Source organism: Penicillium soppii (genome assembly GCF_028829465.1).
Source record: "Penicillium soppii strain IBT 18220 chromosome Unknown utg000006l, whole genome shotgun sequence".
Taxonomy (NCBI): domain Eukaryota; kingdom Fungi; phylum Ascomycota; class Eurotiomycetes; order Eurotiales; family Aspergillaceae; genus Penicillium; species Penicillium soppii.
In genome coordinates this window covers 1,904,237-1,918,074 of record NW_026643236.1, presented here as the reverse complement: position 1 = coordinate 1,918,074, position 13,838 = coordinate 1,904,237, and the positions used below count along the sequence as shown (strand labels likewise).

The window sequence follows — 13,838 nt, the reverse complement described above, 5'->3', positions numbered from 1 at the left end:
ATTGTGGATTCATCTATGACTCTATAAGACTCGGGGTAATTCTTGAATCTCTCCGAGTACATCTATATAAGGTACCATTACCTCAAATATTTTTTTCTACCATCATCTTTCATCCCACGATAACATCTCATTAAGACTCCTTCAACCAATTCAAGATGTCTCTTCCCACTCGATCCCTTGGCCGCAATGGCCCACAGGTCCCTGCAGTTGGCCTTGGACTCATGAGTCTCGGTGACGTCTATGGATCCGCCGGCTCTCTCGAGGACAAGGTAGCCTTCCTCGAACATGCCCATTCGATCGGTGCCAGATTCTGGGATACCGCCGACGTGTACTTTGACAGCGAAGATGCAGTTGGGGAGTGGATAAAGAAATCAGGACACCGCAATGACATCTTCCTGGCCACCAAGTTTGGACTGAAGTTCGATCTTGCCGCAGGCATCCAGACGGTCCACTCCGACCCCGAGTATATCAGGGTTGCCTGCGAGAAGAGTCTGAAACGACTCGGTGTCGATACCATCGATCTTTATTACTGCCACCGCGTTGATGGAGTGACACCCATTGAACAGACTATCGAAACTATGGTTGAGTTGAAGAAGTAAGAACTGCGCCATCGTATCCAGAGATCTGTCACTAAATCCAAATTAGCCAAGGCAAAATCAAGCATCTTGGTCTATCCGAATGCTCTGCATCTACTCTGCGCCGAGCCCATGCCGTACACCCCATTGCAGCATACCAGGTGGAGTACAGCCCTTTCGCTCTGGACATCGAATCATCCACCACAGATGTCTTGAACACCTGCCGCGAGCTTGGCATCACTGTCATTGCCTATAGCCCCGTTGGCCGAGGAATCTTGACTGGACACATCCAGTCATTTTCCGACATTCCCGAAAATGACTTCCGTCGCATGCTGCCCAAGTATGCAGAGGAGAACTTCCCCAAGATCAAGGAATTGGTCCAGGGACTGAAACTTGTTGCTGAGAAGCATGACAGTTCGCCCGCGCAGGTTGCGATTGCCTGGCTTCTTGCCCAGGGCTCTGATATCATTCCCATCCCTGGAACAAAATCGATTAAGAACCTTGATGAAAATTTCCGTTCCATCAATCTTCGTCTGACAGAGAGGGAGTTGAAGGACGTTCGAGAATTGATTGATCGAACCGAGATTCCTGGACTGCGGTATCCCGATATGTGAGTTCATATTATTTCGGTTCTGGACGCCGAGGCCTCGAAAAAGCCGATCAGTTACTAATATTGCACTAGTATGATGGACTGCGTATTCGGTGATACTCCGCCACTTTAGGTGCAGAGCCTCTAACTTATTATTGATATCATATCTCTCAGCTTATGCATGTCATTTAACGATTGGGCCAATATCTCACATCCTCGTACCCCAGAAATTCGATCTGACATACCTTAAATTAGGCTCGATCTCTTCCAAAATTAACAAATGAGATCCCCTTATATTACCGTTGAGCTTTGGACCCTGACAATGAAATCAATCACTACACACAAAGACACGGCAAGTGGGTCACTAATCTGGAGAGAACAGGCATTTGATTTGCGAAAATAATCCACTTAGCTACACTTGGCATTCCTTCGGGGGCAGAACGGGGCGCCTCCGAGTTATTATTACTATTAGGGGGAAAAAACCCCGCATAGGAAAAGTGGAAAAAAAAACTAATATCGTCACTCGCGGTCCGTGTGTTTTTTTTCTTCTTCTCCTGAACACATACCAGATATCAGATCTTCCCGATGAGGATATGTCATCTACCAGTGATTCTAGTCCAGGAAATTGGATTACCGGAAGTTACACAGGCGACAGCAATGGTGTACGAATCACAATCGCGACCTTCGTCGGTGTCGCATGGTACAACGTGATTGAACTGATCGTACTGATCTTCCTCACCTTCAAACGATATGAGGGTCCCTATTTTTGGAGCATGTTGATAGCCAGCGTGGGCATTTTGCCATACTCCGTCGGTTATCTGATCAAATTCTTCGATCTCACATCTGCAACATGGGTCCCGGTCACACTATTAACGATTGGCTGGTGGACGATGGTGACTGGTCAGTCATTCGTGCTGTACTCACGACTTCATCTGATCATTCAAAATATGCGCGTGCTGCGTTATGTGCGGACTATGATCATCACGAATATCTTCCTGCTGCACGTGCCCACGACGGTGCTCACGTATGCGGCTAATTTCTCCAATTCGCAAACTTGCGTCGATGGCTACGATATTATGGAGAAGTTGCAGTTGACGGGATTCTGTGTGCAGGAAGTGATTATCTCTGGCTTGTACATGTGGGAGACAAATCGCATGCTGCGCACGAATCAAGATCATGTTAGTCGCAAGACAATCATGCAGCTGCTCGCTGTCAACGTCTCTTGTATTCTCATGGATATTGCGTTGATGATTATCGAGTTTATGAATTTCTATATTTACCAGACAACTCTCAAGGCCACGCTGTACAGCATCAAACTGAAACTCGAAATTGCTGTCTTGGGGAAGCTGGTCAACATCGCTCACCAGCATATGTGGAGAACCTCATCTTTCAATGTTGCCGGTGGGCAGTATCCATCGTTTGTTGACCCGAGCCGTGCCCTGCATGATTTCAACCACGCAGATTCGATGGCTACCAGCTCGGGTTCTAAGGGTCGTGTGTCTGGAACTGAAGCCATGGAATCCGACCTTCGAGTAGCGGCTTGAGCCTCAACCCTCCAAAGCCCGCAACCCCCCCAAGATCCGATGTTCTGTCGATCTACTCTACAGCTCTGCCACAAAATTTGCTGCTAGCGAACTATCACCGCTGCCGCAGTCCATTTCCGCAAGACGACCTGCGAGAGGCGTCTCGGACAAGCATCCCACCGAGGTGCACCACATGACTGTGCCGCAGTGAGGTATTTTTCGACCTCCGAATCATTAAAGAATTCCAAACCGAGCACTCCAGGCTCTGGCGGGACAGTCTGCATACTCCCGATCATGCAGAGCTGCCCAAGCAAACTGGGAGACACATCTTTTCTCTTCAGATGGAGAGAGACCGGAGTCATGTATATAAGATACCCTGCTCTACGGAGAACGATGTCACGAACTTATGCCATCACAATTCCCAACCAATAGCGATCTTTCACTGACCAAATCAAAGCACTTAATCATGAAGCTTCTCAATGTGGTCTTTCTTCGTACATACTCAAACTAGTTCTGGTCCCGTCAACGCCAAGTTTATCAGCGATAAAGATCGTCTGCCAACTCGGCCAAATCGTAACATATAACGCAGTCAAACCCGGATCACGTCACTCAAAAAAAAAATTAAAAAAAATCGAAAGTCCTTCAATTCGATGTACCCGGCTGCCGATCCCGAAGGCGCCTACAACCGGGCCGGTGAACATTGGCGGGGAGCCGATAGCGATAAGCACACAAACCCCGAACAATTTAAACAAAGGGAAAAAGGGTATATTGGAAATCTAACACATGTATCCGTATCTGTATGCTTAATTGTAAATGATAGTGCCAATCAAGACCCTTTCCGCCGACCATCCAGCTGGTCATGCAAATAAAGCCGCCCCTCAGTATTAGTGAATCCACCAATACCGAAAGCGGGGATAATGCGACACATCCGCAGCAGGGACGCGCCAATCCAGTCACGACTGACGCGTCCGAGGCGTTCTTTAGTGGGCATCACCTGTGGTCGGTTGTACAGGTCCAATCCGAGGAGGTGAATGGGGGTGCTGATTAGCTGGATTGAGGCGGGGATGGCCAGCTGGGCGATGAGGATCTTGAGGTATTCTTGGGAGGCCACTGAGTCTGGGATTGAGGCGGAGACCATGGCGGGGAGGCTGAAGGAGCCGAAGATAGTGAGGCCGTCGCGGAGGAGAAAGGCGGAGTAAGTTGCTAGTGGGATACGGGTGCGGCCGAATGAGCGGGCTGTTTTGGGGGCTGAGGTTGGGGAGGATGAGGCTGTAGAGGGTGTATTGGCTGTATTGGGGATTGGAGTTGATGTGGGAGTTGGAGTTGATGTTGGTGGGGTTGTAGAAGCTGTCTTTTTAATTGAGGTGTTGGGCTGACCGAATAATTGGGCGAATTTGACGTCCTTCCAGATTCCCACGGAGGAATTGACTATGAATGTGGTGGCGAATGTGGTCATTCCTGCAATTGCGTGGTCGATGTTTGGATACCACTTGCCCAGGATTGTCTCTGTGGCATTTGCTGTTGCGAAAGTTGCCGTGTAAAGGGACCAGACAAGAAGACTTGGTCGAGATGTTAAGAAGGTTGCGGGTTGTGTGATAGAGAACCAGAGGTGTCGACGGAATGCTGGGAACATAGGTTGATTGTAGAAAGATTTCTCAACGACGAGTCTGTGCGATATCGTTAGGGCATGCTCATCATATGGATATCGCGTTGACTTGCCTGTCAAAGATCATGACGGCTGGGGTAATCAGGGTCGCTGAACCTGCAGCAACAACAACGTCTGCAGCCAGAAGTTCAGCCATGCGGCTTTTGGTATGCTGGATGTTGAAAGGCAATGCCTTATCCTCCATTTTCTGCGTCATGATATGCGTAGAATATGCGTTCAATCAAATAGGCAATGCTATCATTATTTGGTCGTGGCAATCTGATGGTTATATTGACTTGTTTTCGTGTAGAGACCGGAACAGGTGAATCGTATATGCTTAAAAGGACTGTGATAGTTAGAATCAACAAACCCAACGCGGGGCAGATTGTATGAGACAACTTACTGTGGATCAACGCTGGAACCCAATTAGGGCTATTGACTTTGATGGGATGAGAATATGAGAAGAGCAACAAAAAGAGTGAGAGAGAGTGTGTAAGAAGGAGAATAGAAATGACGGTAGATATAACCCCACGGAGTATTCGATAGTGTAATGGCAACCACCTTATCGAAATTCAAGCAGCTTCAACATTTATAGATGGATTCGCTCAAAAAGACAACGCGTCGGCGAAGCGAGCCAATTACAGCCCCGACCGGGCCGGCGGCCGGTGATGCATACGGCCCGGTGATTGGTGAGTTTCCCCCGGAGATCGACGTGTTAAAATCCAGGGTCAAGAGATTCTAGAAACATTTGTGTGTGGTTTTACTTTTAATTTTTGTTACACTATCATAACTATTTCTTTCTATACAAAATCATAAAATCATAGTTTGACGCGTACGGTTGCCCTAAAAGGAATCATGCTTTGATCCTCCCCGCATTTCCCCGATGACATTTATTACTATTCATTGTTCAAAATCGTCAACGGCTTTCACCGAGTTCTCTTCTACGGGGATTACGTTTCACCCTACACCTTACGAGCCAAGAACGAGTATGCTGTTCTTCACTAGTGAATCTCATGCACAAAAGCTTCGCCCCTATTCTCCAATAGATGATCACGATAGCCAGAGATAAGAATCCCGGGAAATATGCACGGCCTATTTAGTTTTAGTCTACGAGTACAGAGTAGATAAATTCTCTAATTTACTACAAGGACCATGGTCAATCTACCTTCACTATATTATAGACATGATTTACACCCTTCTTGAATCATTTCACACACCCTCAACCCTAAATAGGATGTGACACAAGACATTGTCGGTGAAGACTCAACATTTGGGCATTCAAAGATCTAGTTTCTGTCTTATGACTGGGCATCAATAATGAGTGGACCCAAAGAGATTCCTTGTTCCACTTTAACAGGATATCGGCACCGCGGGGTTTGGGGTGATTCATCAATCATTCTGACTCAGAATTTAGGCACGCGAGATGGTGGTGTCGTAACTAACTTGTCAAAGAATCTTGGCCTCAGGCCATTATACCTATGGTCTTCCTATTTCGTTGCTAATTTTCTGTCTTACTCTTAGTAATATAGTCAGAATGTAAGATTTTCTCCCTTTTGCTCATCTTTGCAGCTATAATCCGGTTCATAGATAAAATCTATTGGTATTTACCTCGTACACTACAACTAACAAATCAACAAAAAGCCCAGAGAAGCTTCAAGCTTTCTTTTAACTCATACCAAGAAAAATTATAAGTGGGGAGTGTGAATAAGAACGCAAGGGGACTCTAAGCATGGTGATACTGAAACAAAGAAAAAAACAAAGGATTGGACCTCTCCATGTCGTGATATATGATTCCTCGACTACAAAAGGTCCAAGTTTGAGAAACTATTGAGAGATCCACCAAGATCGCTAGTTCCCTTTATCCTGAGCATTTTTGTCTAGTGAAGGAAATAAGTCTAATCACCCTGTCATTTGGCTTGGTTCGGCAATGGCCAAGTCAATTGAAATCACCTAGTTGGCCAAGTTTGATTTATTTCGTAATTGACCGATCGACTCGGTCCATACAATTTGAGGACCTTTCACCCTCCTTTGAATGGGTAAGGAATTTTCCAAGCTGAGTTCGAATATGATAACGAATTCTCAAAGATTGAGAGAGACTATACATATGTAGTTATCTCACAACATAATGGCATTATCCAAAAAATCTTCGGTAATTGACATTACCTTCTATTCGCGAGAACTGGTGATATATAAATCTAACAGAAACGGTTGATGCGAAAACCATGTCCCTACAACAGTGTTTAGAGATTGTCGCTAAATACTCACAGTCAAAATCATTTGAGAAAAGCATAAAAGATATCTAGAAAGACAAGGACAAAGGACTGGTAGGATAGGTACACAATATACGCAGAAGTACGAGAACACAACCACAAAGCGACAAGAGTGAAAATATTCCTTTTTCTTACAACCCAATTGAGTACCTTGTTGCTAAAAATCTAAGCTCATTGCCCTTAGATCATAATGAAATGCTTCGTAGACAGGACCTCTTACGTACAAGTGGAGCCAATCCAGCAATTGTCCACACGTTGTAGGCAGCAAAATTACCCCTGTCAACGATTATCGCAATAATCCGACGAAATCCCCAGACTTGATTCGCTAGTTATTGAAAGACAATCTAAAGCTTGTTCTTAGTTCAGCCCTGTAGGGCTGAGTGGGTTCTTTCAGGCCAAGCTAGTGCACGTCCTGTTGCCGAGTCTTTCTCTTGAATAGACAGGCTGGATCCATCATGACGAGCGAGATGAGTATTAGTAATGGAAGGGCTACCTAGTACATTTCATTTTTAGCCCAGCGGTCCTGCTTTTAGAATGCTGCATTTTGCCGGAGTTTTTAACAACTTAGTCCAGTTCGGTTTATACAATGAGAGGACCGAAGAAATCTTGGCTCGGCCCAGCCCGTCCGACTAAGCCTAAGAACGCCTGCTCGCTTTTCAAAGGATGCAGCTTCAAGCTTCTGTGCGCTGCATTCTCTTTTGGGCTATTGGGGATGTCGAGAGGTAGGTCGGATATCCTTGGAAGTTTTGGAAATCACCAAAACTAAGAAATAGGACTCGACGAGGGCCTTATATCGACCACAGTTGCTCAAAACTCCTTCATCAAAGAATTCGAAATTCGAGCAAGCTATCTCGACTCTTCGCAGCAGGCCAATCGACTGTCCAATATCACATCGATGGTTCATATCGGCAGTATCCCGGGAGCATTGATCGCTTTTATCTTATGCGAAAGGATCGGTCTGTTATGGTCCATGAGACAACTTTGCCTGCTCTGGTTAACAGGTGTTATCATTGTGATCACTTCCACTGGGAACTTGGGGCAACTGTACGCAGGTCGATTCATAATGGGGCTTGGGATAGGACAGGCCGGCGTTGTGGCACCGACTTATCTGGCAGAGATTGCACCTGCTTATGCTCGGGGAATGCTGGTCAGCATTTTTGCTATGTCGGAGTATATTGGCATCATGGTTGGGGTATGGATGTACGGGTAAATTCAATGTTGTTTGCGCTGACTGTCATAGTATTTCTCCGCTTGGGGTGCTTCGTTGCATATATCAAGCAGCAGCGCCAGACAGTGGATCATTCCTCAAAGCACGCAAATAATTGTTGCGGGGACTCTATTTCTGTCATCCTTTCTATGCGAAGAGAGCCCCCGGTATCTGGGAAAAATAGGAGACTGGAATGCAGCGAAACATACACTGGGAAGTTTGTGGGGTCTGTCTGAGCAACACCCTGATGTAGTGTCAGAGATCCAAGGGATTCAAGCTCAGTTAGTCACAGACTACGATTGGAGCATGAGTGAATCTTGGTTCAAAAGCGTAAAGGAATTATTGACGGTTAAGTCAAACCAAAAAAGATTGATTTTCGTGATCTCTGCGCAAGTCCTTGCCCAATGGTCTGGGGCAAATTCTCTCACCAGTAAGCAATGCCCAACCCAGTTCTTATTCTCCATATTTACCGCAATATAGCATATGCACCTGAATTATTCTCGCTCTTTGGGATAGGTGGACAATCCGAGAAACTGTTCGTGACTGCAATTTTCGGCGCAATGAAGTTCATAGCGTCTCTTCTGTGTGCCATTCTTTTGATCGATCGCATCGGGCGCAAACGATCTTTGATAGCAGGAATTGTAGTGCAGCAGTTTGCAATGTTTTATATTGCAATCTTCCTCACGGTGGAGCCATCCTCCAACGGCGATTCAGGATCCACGAAAAAAGCAGCGATTGCAGCGATCGTTTTTATTTACTTTGTTGGAATTGGTTGGGCGATGGGATGGAATTCCATCCAGTATCTCATCAACACGGAAATATTCCCGTTGCGGGTTCGGTCGACAGGATCCAGTCTTTTGATGACTTTTCACTATGCCAATCGGTATGGTCTATCGAAGGTATGTTCAGGACGTGGGGTTTCAAAATAGCATCCAATTGCTGATACATTCAGGCTGTTCCATCGATGTTACTTGAAGATGCTCTCCAGCCAATGGGGACATTCTGGTTCTTTGCTGTGATGACTTTCTTTGGAATGTTGTGGACATGGATCTTACTCCCTGAAACTGCTGGCCAGAGTTTGGAGGAGACAAATGCTCTTTTTTCTTGAAGTATACAACAAATAAGTATCAAATGACTCGCAATTTCCATCTTTCTTGGTATGAGCCTCTTAGAATTGAGTATAGCGGAAACTTTGCACCGTATGTCCATCGAAGGGTCTCGACGTCTTCCCACCGACAGATCCCGTGCTGCCACCCAACTTTAGCGTTCGCTGATCGCGTGAAGACAGAACTTCCACGCTTGGATGTTCTGATAAATAATGCAGGAATAAATTCGCCCGAGTGGAAGGTCTAAGAGGGCTATGAACAAGTCGTCCAGGTGAACGTCCTTAATATCTTTTTACTAGCACTGTCCCTGTTGCCTAAGCTAGAGGCGACGAGCGCCACACTAGCGGAGAAGAAGCTACAACCTCATCTAGTAATCCTGAGCTCCGAGGCGCTCTGATTAGCCAAATTCCCGGAGATCAATGCCCCTGAGCAATACGTGAAGCTAAATGACAAGAGCGATTTTAGTCAGTAAATGAGGTCTATTTTCTATGCTCCGTAAGTTTGGAGTAATTATTTCTCTATCTGTATTATACTTAGCGTGTTTTGGGTTATGATTGCAGAAGCAATTTTCTTATGCAAAGCACGGAAGCCAATCTCGAATGCAGAACTACTAAGACTCCAGCGACAGGCAGACATCTCTACCTAGTGCTAGGGACGAGTATTTAAGCAGTAGTTCAGCCCACTGCTCGAAGAAACCAAGATATCTTCGGGGAGATTGAAACACGGGTGCTCAGCGAGCGAAGAGCCACCGCGGGGGTATCGCACAAATCTGCCGACCTCGACGACGACATAGCCAAGGTGTCCGCGCCACCCTACCTCGCTAAACATCAAAACTCGGAAGTCCATACTTACGTTCTCATGTATGTATTAGCTAGGCCTTACTCTCAGCCTATCCTGTTACTAACACGCGAACTAAATCAATATGCGCGGCCCGCCCTGCCGACATCGTGGAATGGCTAAGGCTATGCCTTGCCTTATCGCGCCATAAATGACCCGTGGGCCACCGACGATGACCATATTCCCCTCGAACGCTCTTTTAGACCGCGCCTACGGTATAAAATCTAATTCGGTCAGTCGACTCGAGACCAACTCACGAATGTTCAAAACACTCGACCTACAACCAACCACATATTTAGAAGTATGGATGTTTCATTGTATCCCTTCAATTTTGGGTTTCATCCCGCATCAATACCCTAAGCTGCCATCACTATACCGCCTCCTCGCAAAATCATCAACGTCTGTGATACTCAACCGTGGTCATACATCGAAACTGCCCCAAGGCATGATTGTACCGCCTTTGAAAATTTGTCTGTCATTTTTGTCTACTTTGACTTTCTTTCTTACCTTGCTCTCATTTTTGAAGACCCAACAAAGCCGCGCCATTTAGGCAGGCTAACAACGGGAATGGCAATAGGCCACGACAGGCCTCGGCGAGGCTCTAAATTCGCTTAGGAAGTGGTGCACGAAACATGTACGTACTTGGATTTATATGGTTATTATAACTTGCATATAGTTTTGAAAGTTGATTTCCTGACTAGACCAAAAACACGAATCCGTACCCAGCCTAGTGGTTTGTGGTTTATAGTCTAACTTCGACGAGGGGTTAGGGTAAATGAATTATACACACACGCATAAGCTGTACTGAGATACAATACGTCTATGAATATATATAAACCCCTACTATTAAGCCTCACCGGCTATACAACCTCCCACTGCCATCTATATCTGTCCACCATGCCAAGTCGCTGCCCACTCCTGCATTCGCACAAAAAGAGTACTCTGAATCATGCCTAGCCTTAATCGCTGCGAGGCGTGGATATTTAGCACCAAAATAATCCAATTTCCAGTGTGCATTGTTCCACATCGCCTCATTAATATAGCATCCACTGTCTGGGGTGGGCAGCCGGGACCTGTCGACCCAGTCCACTACGGCCAGAAGACCCCCTTAGGCTCCCCTTTTCCGTTTCCCTCAAACGTAGATAAGGATATTATCCCGTGGGAACAAAGCAATAGCTAAGGAAATTGTATTCATTGTTGATACAGATTCTTTTGGCACAGCTCACAAGTCTTTCTTGACGGGATGTAGAAAGAATAGGAAGAATAAATTGATGGCAAAAACTATCAGACATTGCAACAATACAGAGGAAGGATATGACCTTCAACTAGAAAATAAAAGTATCTTTACACTTTATTTTTAGAAAGGCGTGGATTTCAATGAAGTGAGCTTTAATCAAGTTTTCACGAAGTACAAGCTTCCAGCCGAGTGACTATTAGTTAATTAAAATGGGCCCTGGAATGGGCCATGGAATGGGCCTTTGACGATCAGTCCTATTTGGTCAATTAGGGCTGCGGAAATTTTCTTCCGATTCTTCCTGTTTTCTGATTTATTCTACCCTTGTGACGAGAACCAAGACAACTTCAGGATAGTATCAAAGTCCATTGATCATACTACCAAAAGTATCGACCACTTAAATATGTTTAAGGTAAGACAGATGGCATTTGCTGATTGTTTGCCAATAAATTCTGCAAGGGAGTGGAGTTGATCGCAGATCGGTGATAGTTCTCTTGATTATTAGTGGAGAATGTGTCCATTCTTTTATGAGACAAGGACCAGAGCAGCGACCATGCTTGGTTTAATTCCTGTTGGGCCAATTTGTCGGGCACAAACAGCTGTGCCCTTGAGACTTTTAGCAACAACATTGCTCATAACTACATAGGCATGTTAAGTACTCCGCACTTTTGTCAAGATTTCTTTCGAAGATGAGAGCGCAGTGGTTATAGGCATCAGTAGTGAAAAAAACAATACTTAACTCCATATGGCCGGTGTTCGCTACGGTATGCACCTTCACCTCGAGACACCAATCATGGACCAGATGAAATATCTCTGAGATCTCAGTGTGCAGATCTTATGCTAGCGGCATGCCGAGACTTCAAACTCACCAATCTGATCGGTATTCCCCCGAGGGGTAGGCCAGATCTCCACAAGGCAGTCGATGATGAGATCTCTGGTCAAAAGCCCCGATCGCTCACCCATCAAGGAATGCCAATTTGACTCTCCTTCGAGTTACAAGCCCTCCATGTGTACATAAAAAATGTCCCTGACTGAGAAATCAACCGGGGAATCCCCTCAAGCCAAGGAAATCCCACGATGGCGCATGATTTTCGACCCAGGCTGTGTCTCTCAATCAATCATCGACCATGAATACAGCGGCTCCGGCACCGAAGAAGACCCTTACCAAGTCTCCTGGGTAGAGAATGACCCGCGTAATCCGATGCTGTTTTCTCCAGTCTCTAGGTGGCTCATCACGATTCTGGTGGGGATTGAGACTCTGTCGGTGGCTTTGGTATCCTCTGCGTACTCAGGCAGCATTGCGGAGATTATTACAGAGTTCCAAATAAGCGAAGAAGTCGCTCTGCTTGGTATTTCGCTTTTCGTTCTCGGATTTGCTGTTGGCCCCTTGTTCTGGGCGCCCCTGAGTGAGCTGTACGGGCGTCGATATGTTCTTATCGCGAGCGCGACAGGTCTGACTGCTTTCACGTTGGGCGCGGCTGGGTCAAGAAATATCTGGACATTGCTCATCCTGCGATTCTTTGGAGGATGTCTGGGATCTGCGCCGTTCGCCGTGGCTGGTGCTGTTATTGCGGATACCTTTCCTGCTATCATTCGTGGTTTGGCTAGCGGATTATACTGTGCTGCACCATTCCTGGGTCCAATCTTAGGACCCATTGTCGGTGGCTTCTTGTCAGAAGCTGCTGGTTGGCGATGGGTTGAGGTCCTAGTTGCATGTTTTTCGGCGCTTTTTGGGATTATTTGCCTTATTGCCTTGCCCGAGACCTACGCGCCTGTTCTGCTAAATAAACGTGCCGCGCGTCTCTCTTCGATCACTGGCCGTGTTTATCGTAGCAAGATCGAGATTGAGCAAGGCAGAAAACATCCGGCAACAGTGTTCAAAATTGCTATCTGTCGGCCATGGGTACTTCTTTTCCGTGAGCCAATTGTTATGCTCTTGTCGGTTTATCTCGCAATCATCTACGGAATGTAAGTTTCCATACTCGACATGCTTGATTAAATCGTTCATCTATACTGATACCTGATGTCCCAGCTTGTATTTGTTCTTCGCTGCCATGCCAATCGTCTTTGAGACTGGACGTGGCTGGAGCGAAGGAATCACTGGCCTTGCTTTCTTGGGAATATTGGTCGGTATTCTTTGTTCAGCGGTAGCCACGTTCCCGATGTACTTCAGATACAAGAAAAGAGTTTTGTCAACCGTTGGAAGAGTTCCACCAGAAGCTCGACTCCCCGACACTTTCATCGGCGCTATTGCGCTACCAGCGGGGCTGTTTTGGTTTGCCTGGACCAATTCTCCTTCGATACATTGGATGGTCCCAATCGCAGCTGGTATTCCTTTCGGATATGGGATGATCACAGTGTTCCTCCCCATCCTAAATTATCTGATCGATGCGTACACGATTTACGCGGCATCCGTTTTGGCTGCCAACGCCTCACTGCGCTCAACCTTTGGCGCCGTATTTCCCCTGTTTACAACGCCAATGTACAAAAATCTTGGTATCCACTGGGCATCATCCATCCCTGCATTTTCGGCCCTCGCATGCGTACCCATGCCATTTTTGCTTTACCGCTACGGTGCAGTGATTCGAAAGCGATGCCATTACGCTGCAGAATCAGACGCCGTCATGGAGAAGCTATTTGGGAAGCCTGCTCTTCCCGAGCAAGCCGCTCCCAAAGAGGTGGAAACCGGTGCATCAGATTAATAATTGTAAATATTGAACCATAAGAGCTAGATCCGCCTTCACAGGCATCTATCGTTGTGTCATTTGAAACAAGAGAGGGCACAACAAAAAGAATTGGCCTAACCAAGAAAAGAAGCAACCCGTATATAATTCAGGAAAAAAATCATGTCA

General features: G+C 46.2%; 5 protein-coding genes across 5 annotated transcripts; 4 read left to right on the top strand and 1 right to left on the bottom strand.

Moving 5' to 3' along the window:
* Positions 1-155: 155 nt before the first annotated feature.
* N7529_008065 (Aldo/keto reductase subgroup) lies at positions 156-1,189 on the top strand (the record flags this gene model as incomplete). The annotated part of the gene is made up of 2 exons (XM_057243592.1): positions 156-595; positions 646-1,189. The coding sequence occupies 2 exons, from the start codon at positions 156-158 to the stop codon at positions 1,187-1,189; spliced, it is 984 nt and encodes a 327-aa protein (XP_057095130.1).
* A 568-nt stretch (positions 1,190-1,757) lies between these two features.
* Positions 1,758-2,708, top strand: N7529_008064 (uncharacterized protein; the record flags this gene model as incomplete). The annotated part of the gene is made up of 1 exon (XM_057243591.1): positions 1,758-2,708. One exon carries the CDS (start codon positions 1,758-1,760, stop codon positions 2,706-2,708), a length of 951 nt encoding a protein of 316 aa, XP_057095129.1.
* An 805-nt stretch (positions 2,709-3,513) lies between these two features.
* Positions 3,514-4,549, bottom strand: N7529_008063 (uncharacterized protein; the record flags this gene model as incomplete). Its single annotated transcript, XM_057243590.1, has 2 exons — positions 3,514-4,354; positions 4,407-4,549. 2 exons carry the CDS (start codon positions 4,547-4,549, stop codon positions 3,514-3,516), a joined length of 984 nt encoding a protein of 327 aa, XP_057095128.1.
* A 2,639-nt stretch (positions 4,550-7,188) lies between these two features.
* N7529_008062 (uncharacterized protein) lies at positions 7,189-8,917 on the top strand (the record flags this gene model as incomplete). The annotated part of the gene is made up of 5 exons (XM_057243589.1): positions 7,189-7,324; positions 7,376-7,794; positions 7,843-8,239; positions 8,290-8,708; positions 8,762-8,917. 5 exons carry the CDS (start codon positions 7,189-7,191, stop codon positions 8,915-8,917), a joined length of 1,527 nt encoding a protein of 508 aa, XP_057095127.1.
* A 3,090-nt stretch (positions 8,918-12,007) lies between these two features.
* Positions 12,008-13,688, top strand: N7529_008061 (MFS transporter; the record flags this gene model as incomplete). Its single annotated transcript, XM_057243588.1, has 2 exons — positions 12,008-12,954; positions 13,019-13,688. The coding sequence occupies 2 exons, from the start codon at positions 12,008-12,010 to the stop codon at positions 13,686-13,688; spliced, it is 1,617 nt and encodes a 538-aa protein (XP_057095126.1).
* Between the last annotated feature and the right edge of the window lie 150 nt (positions 13,689-13,838).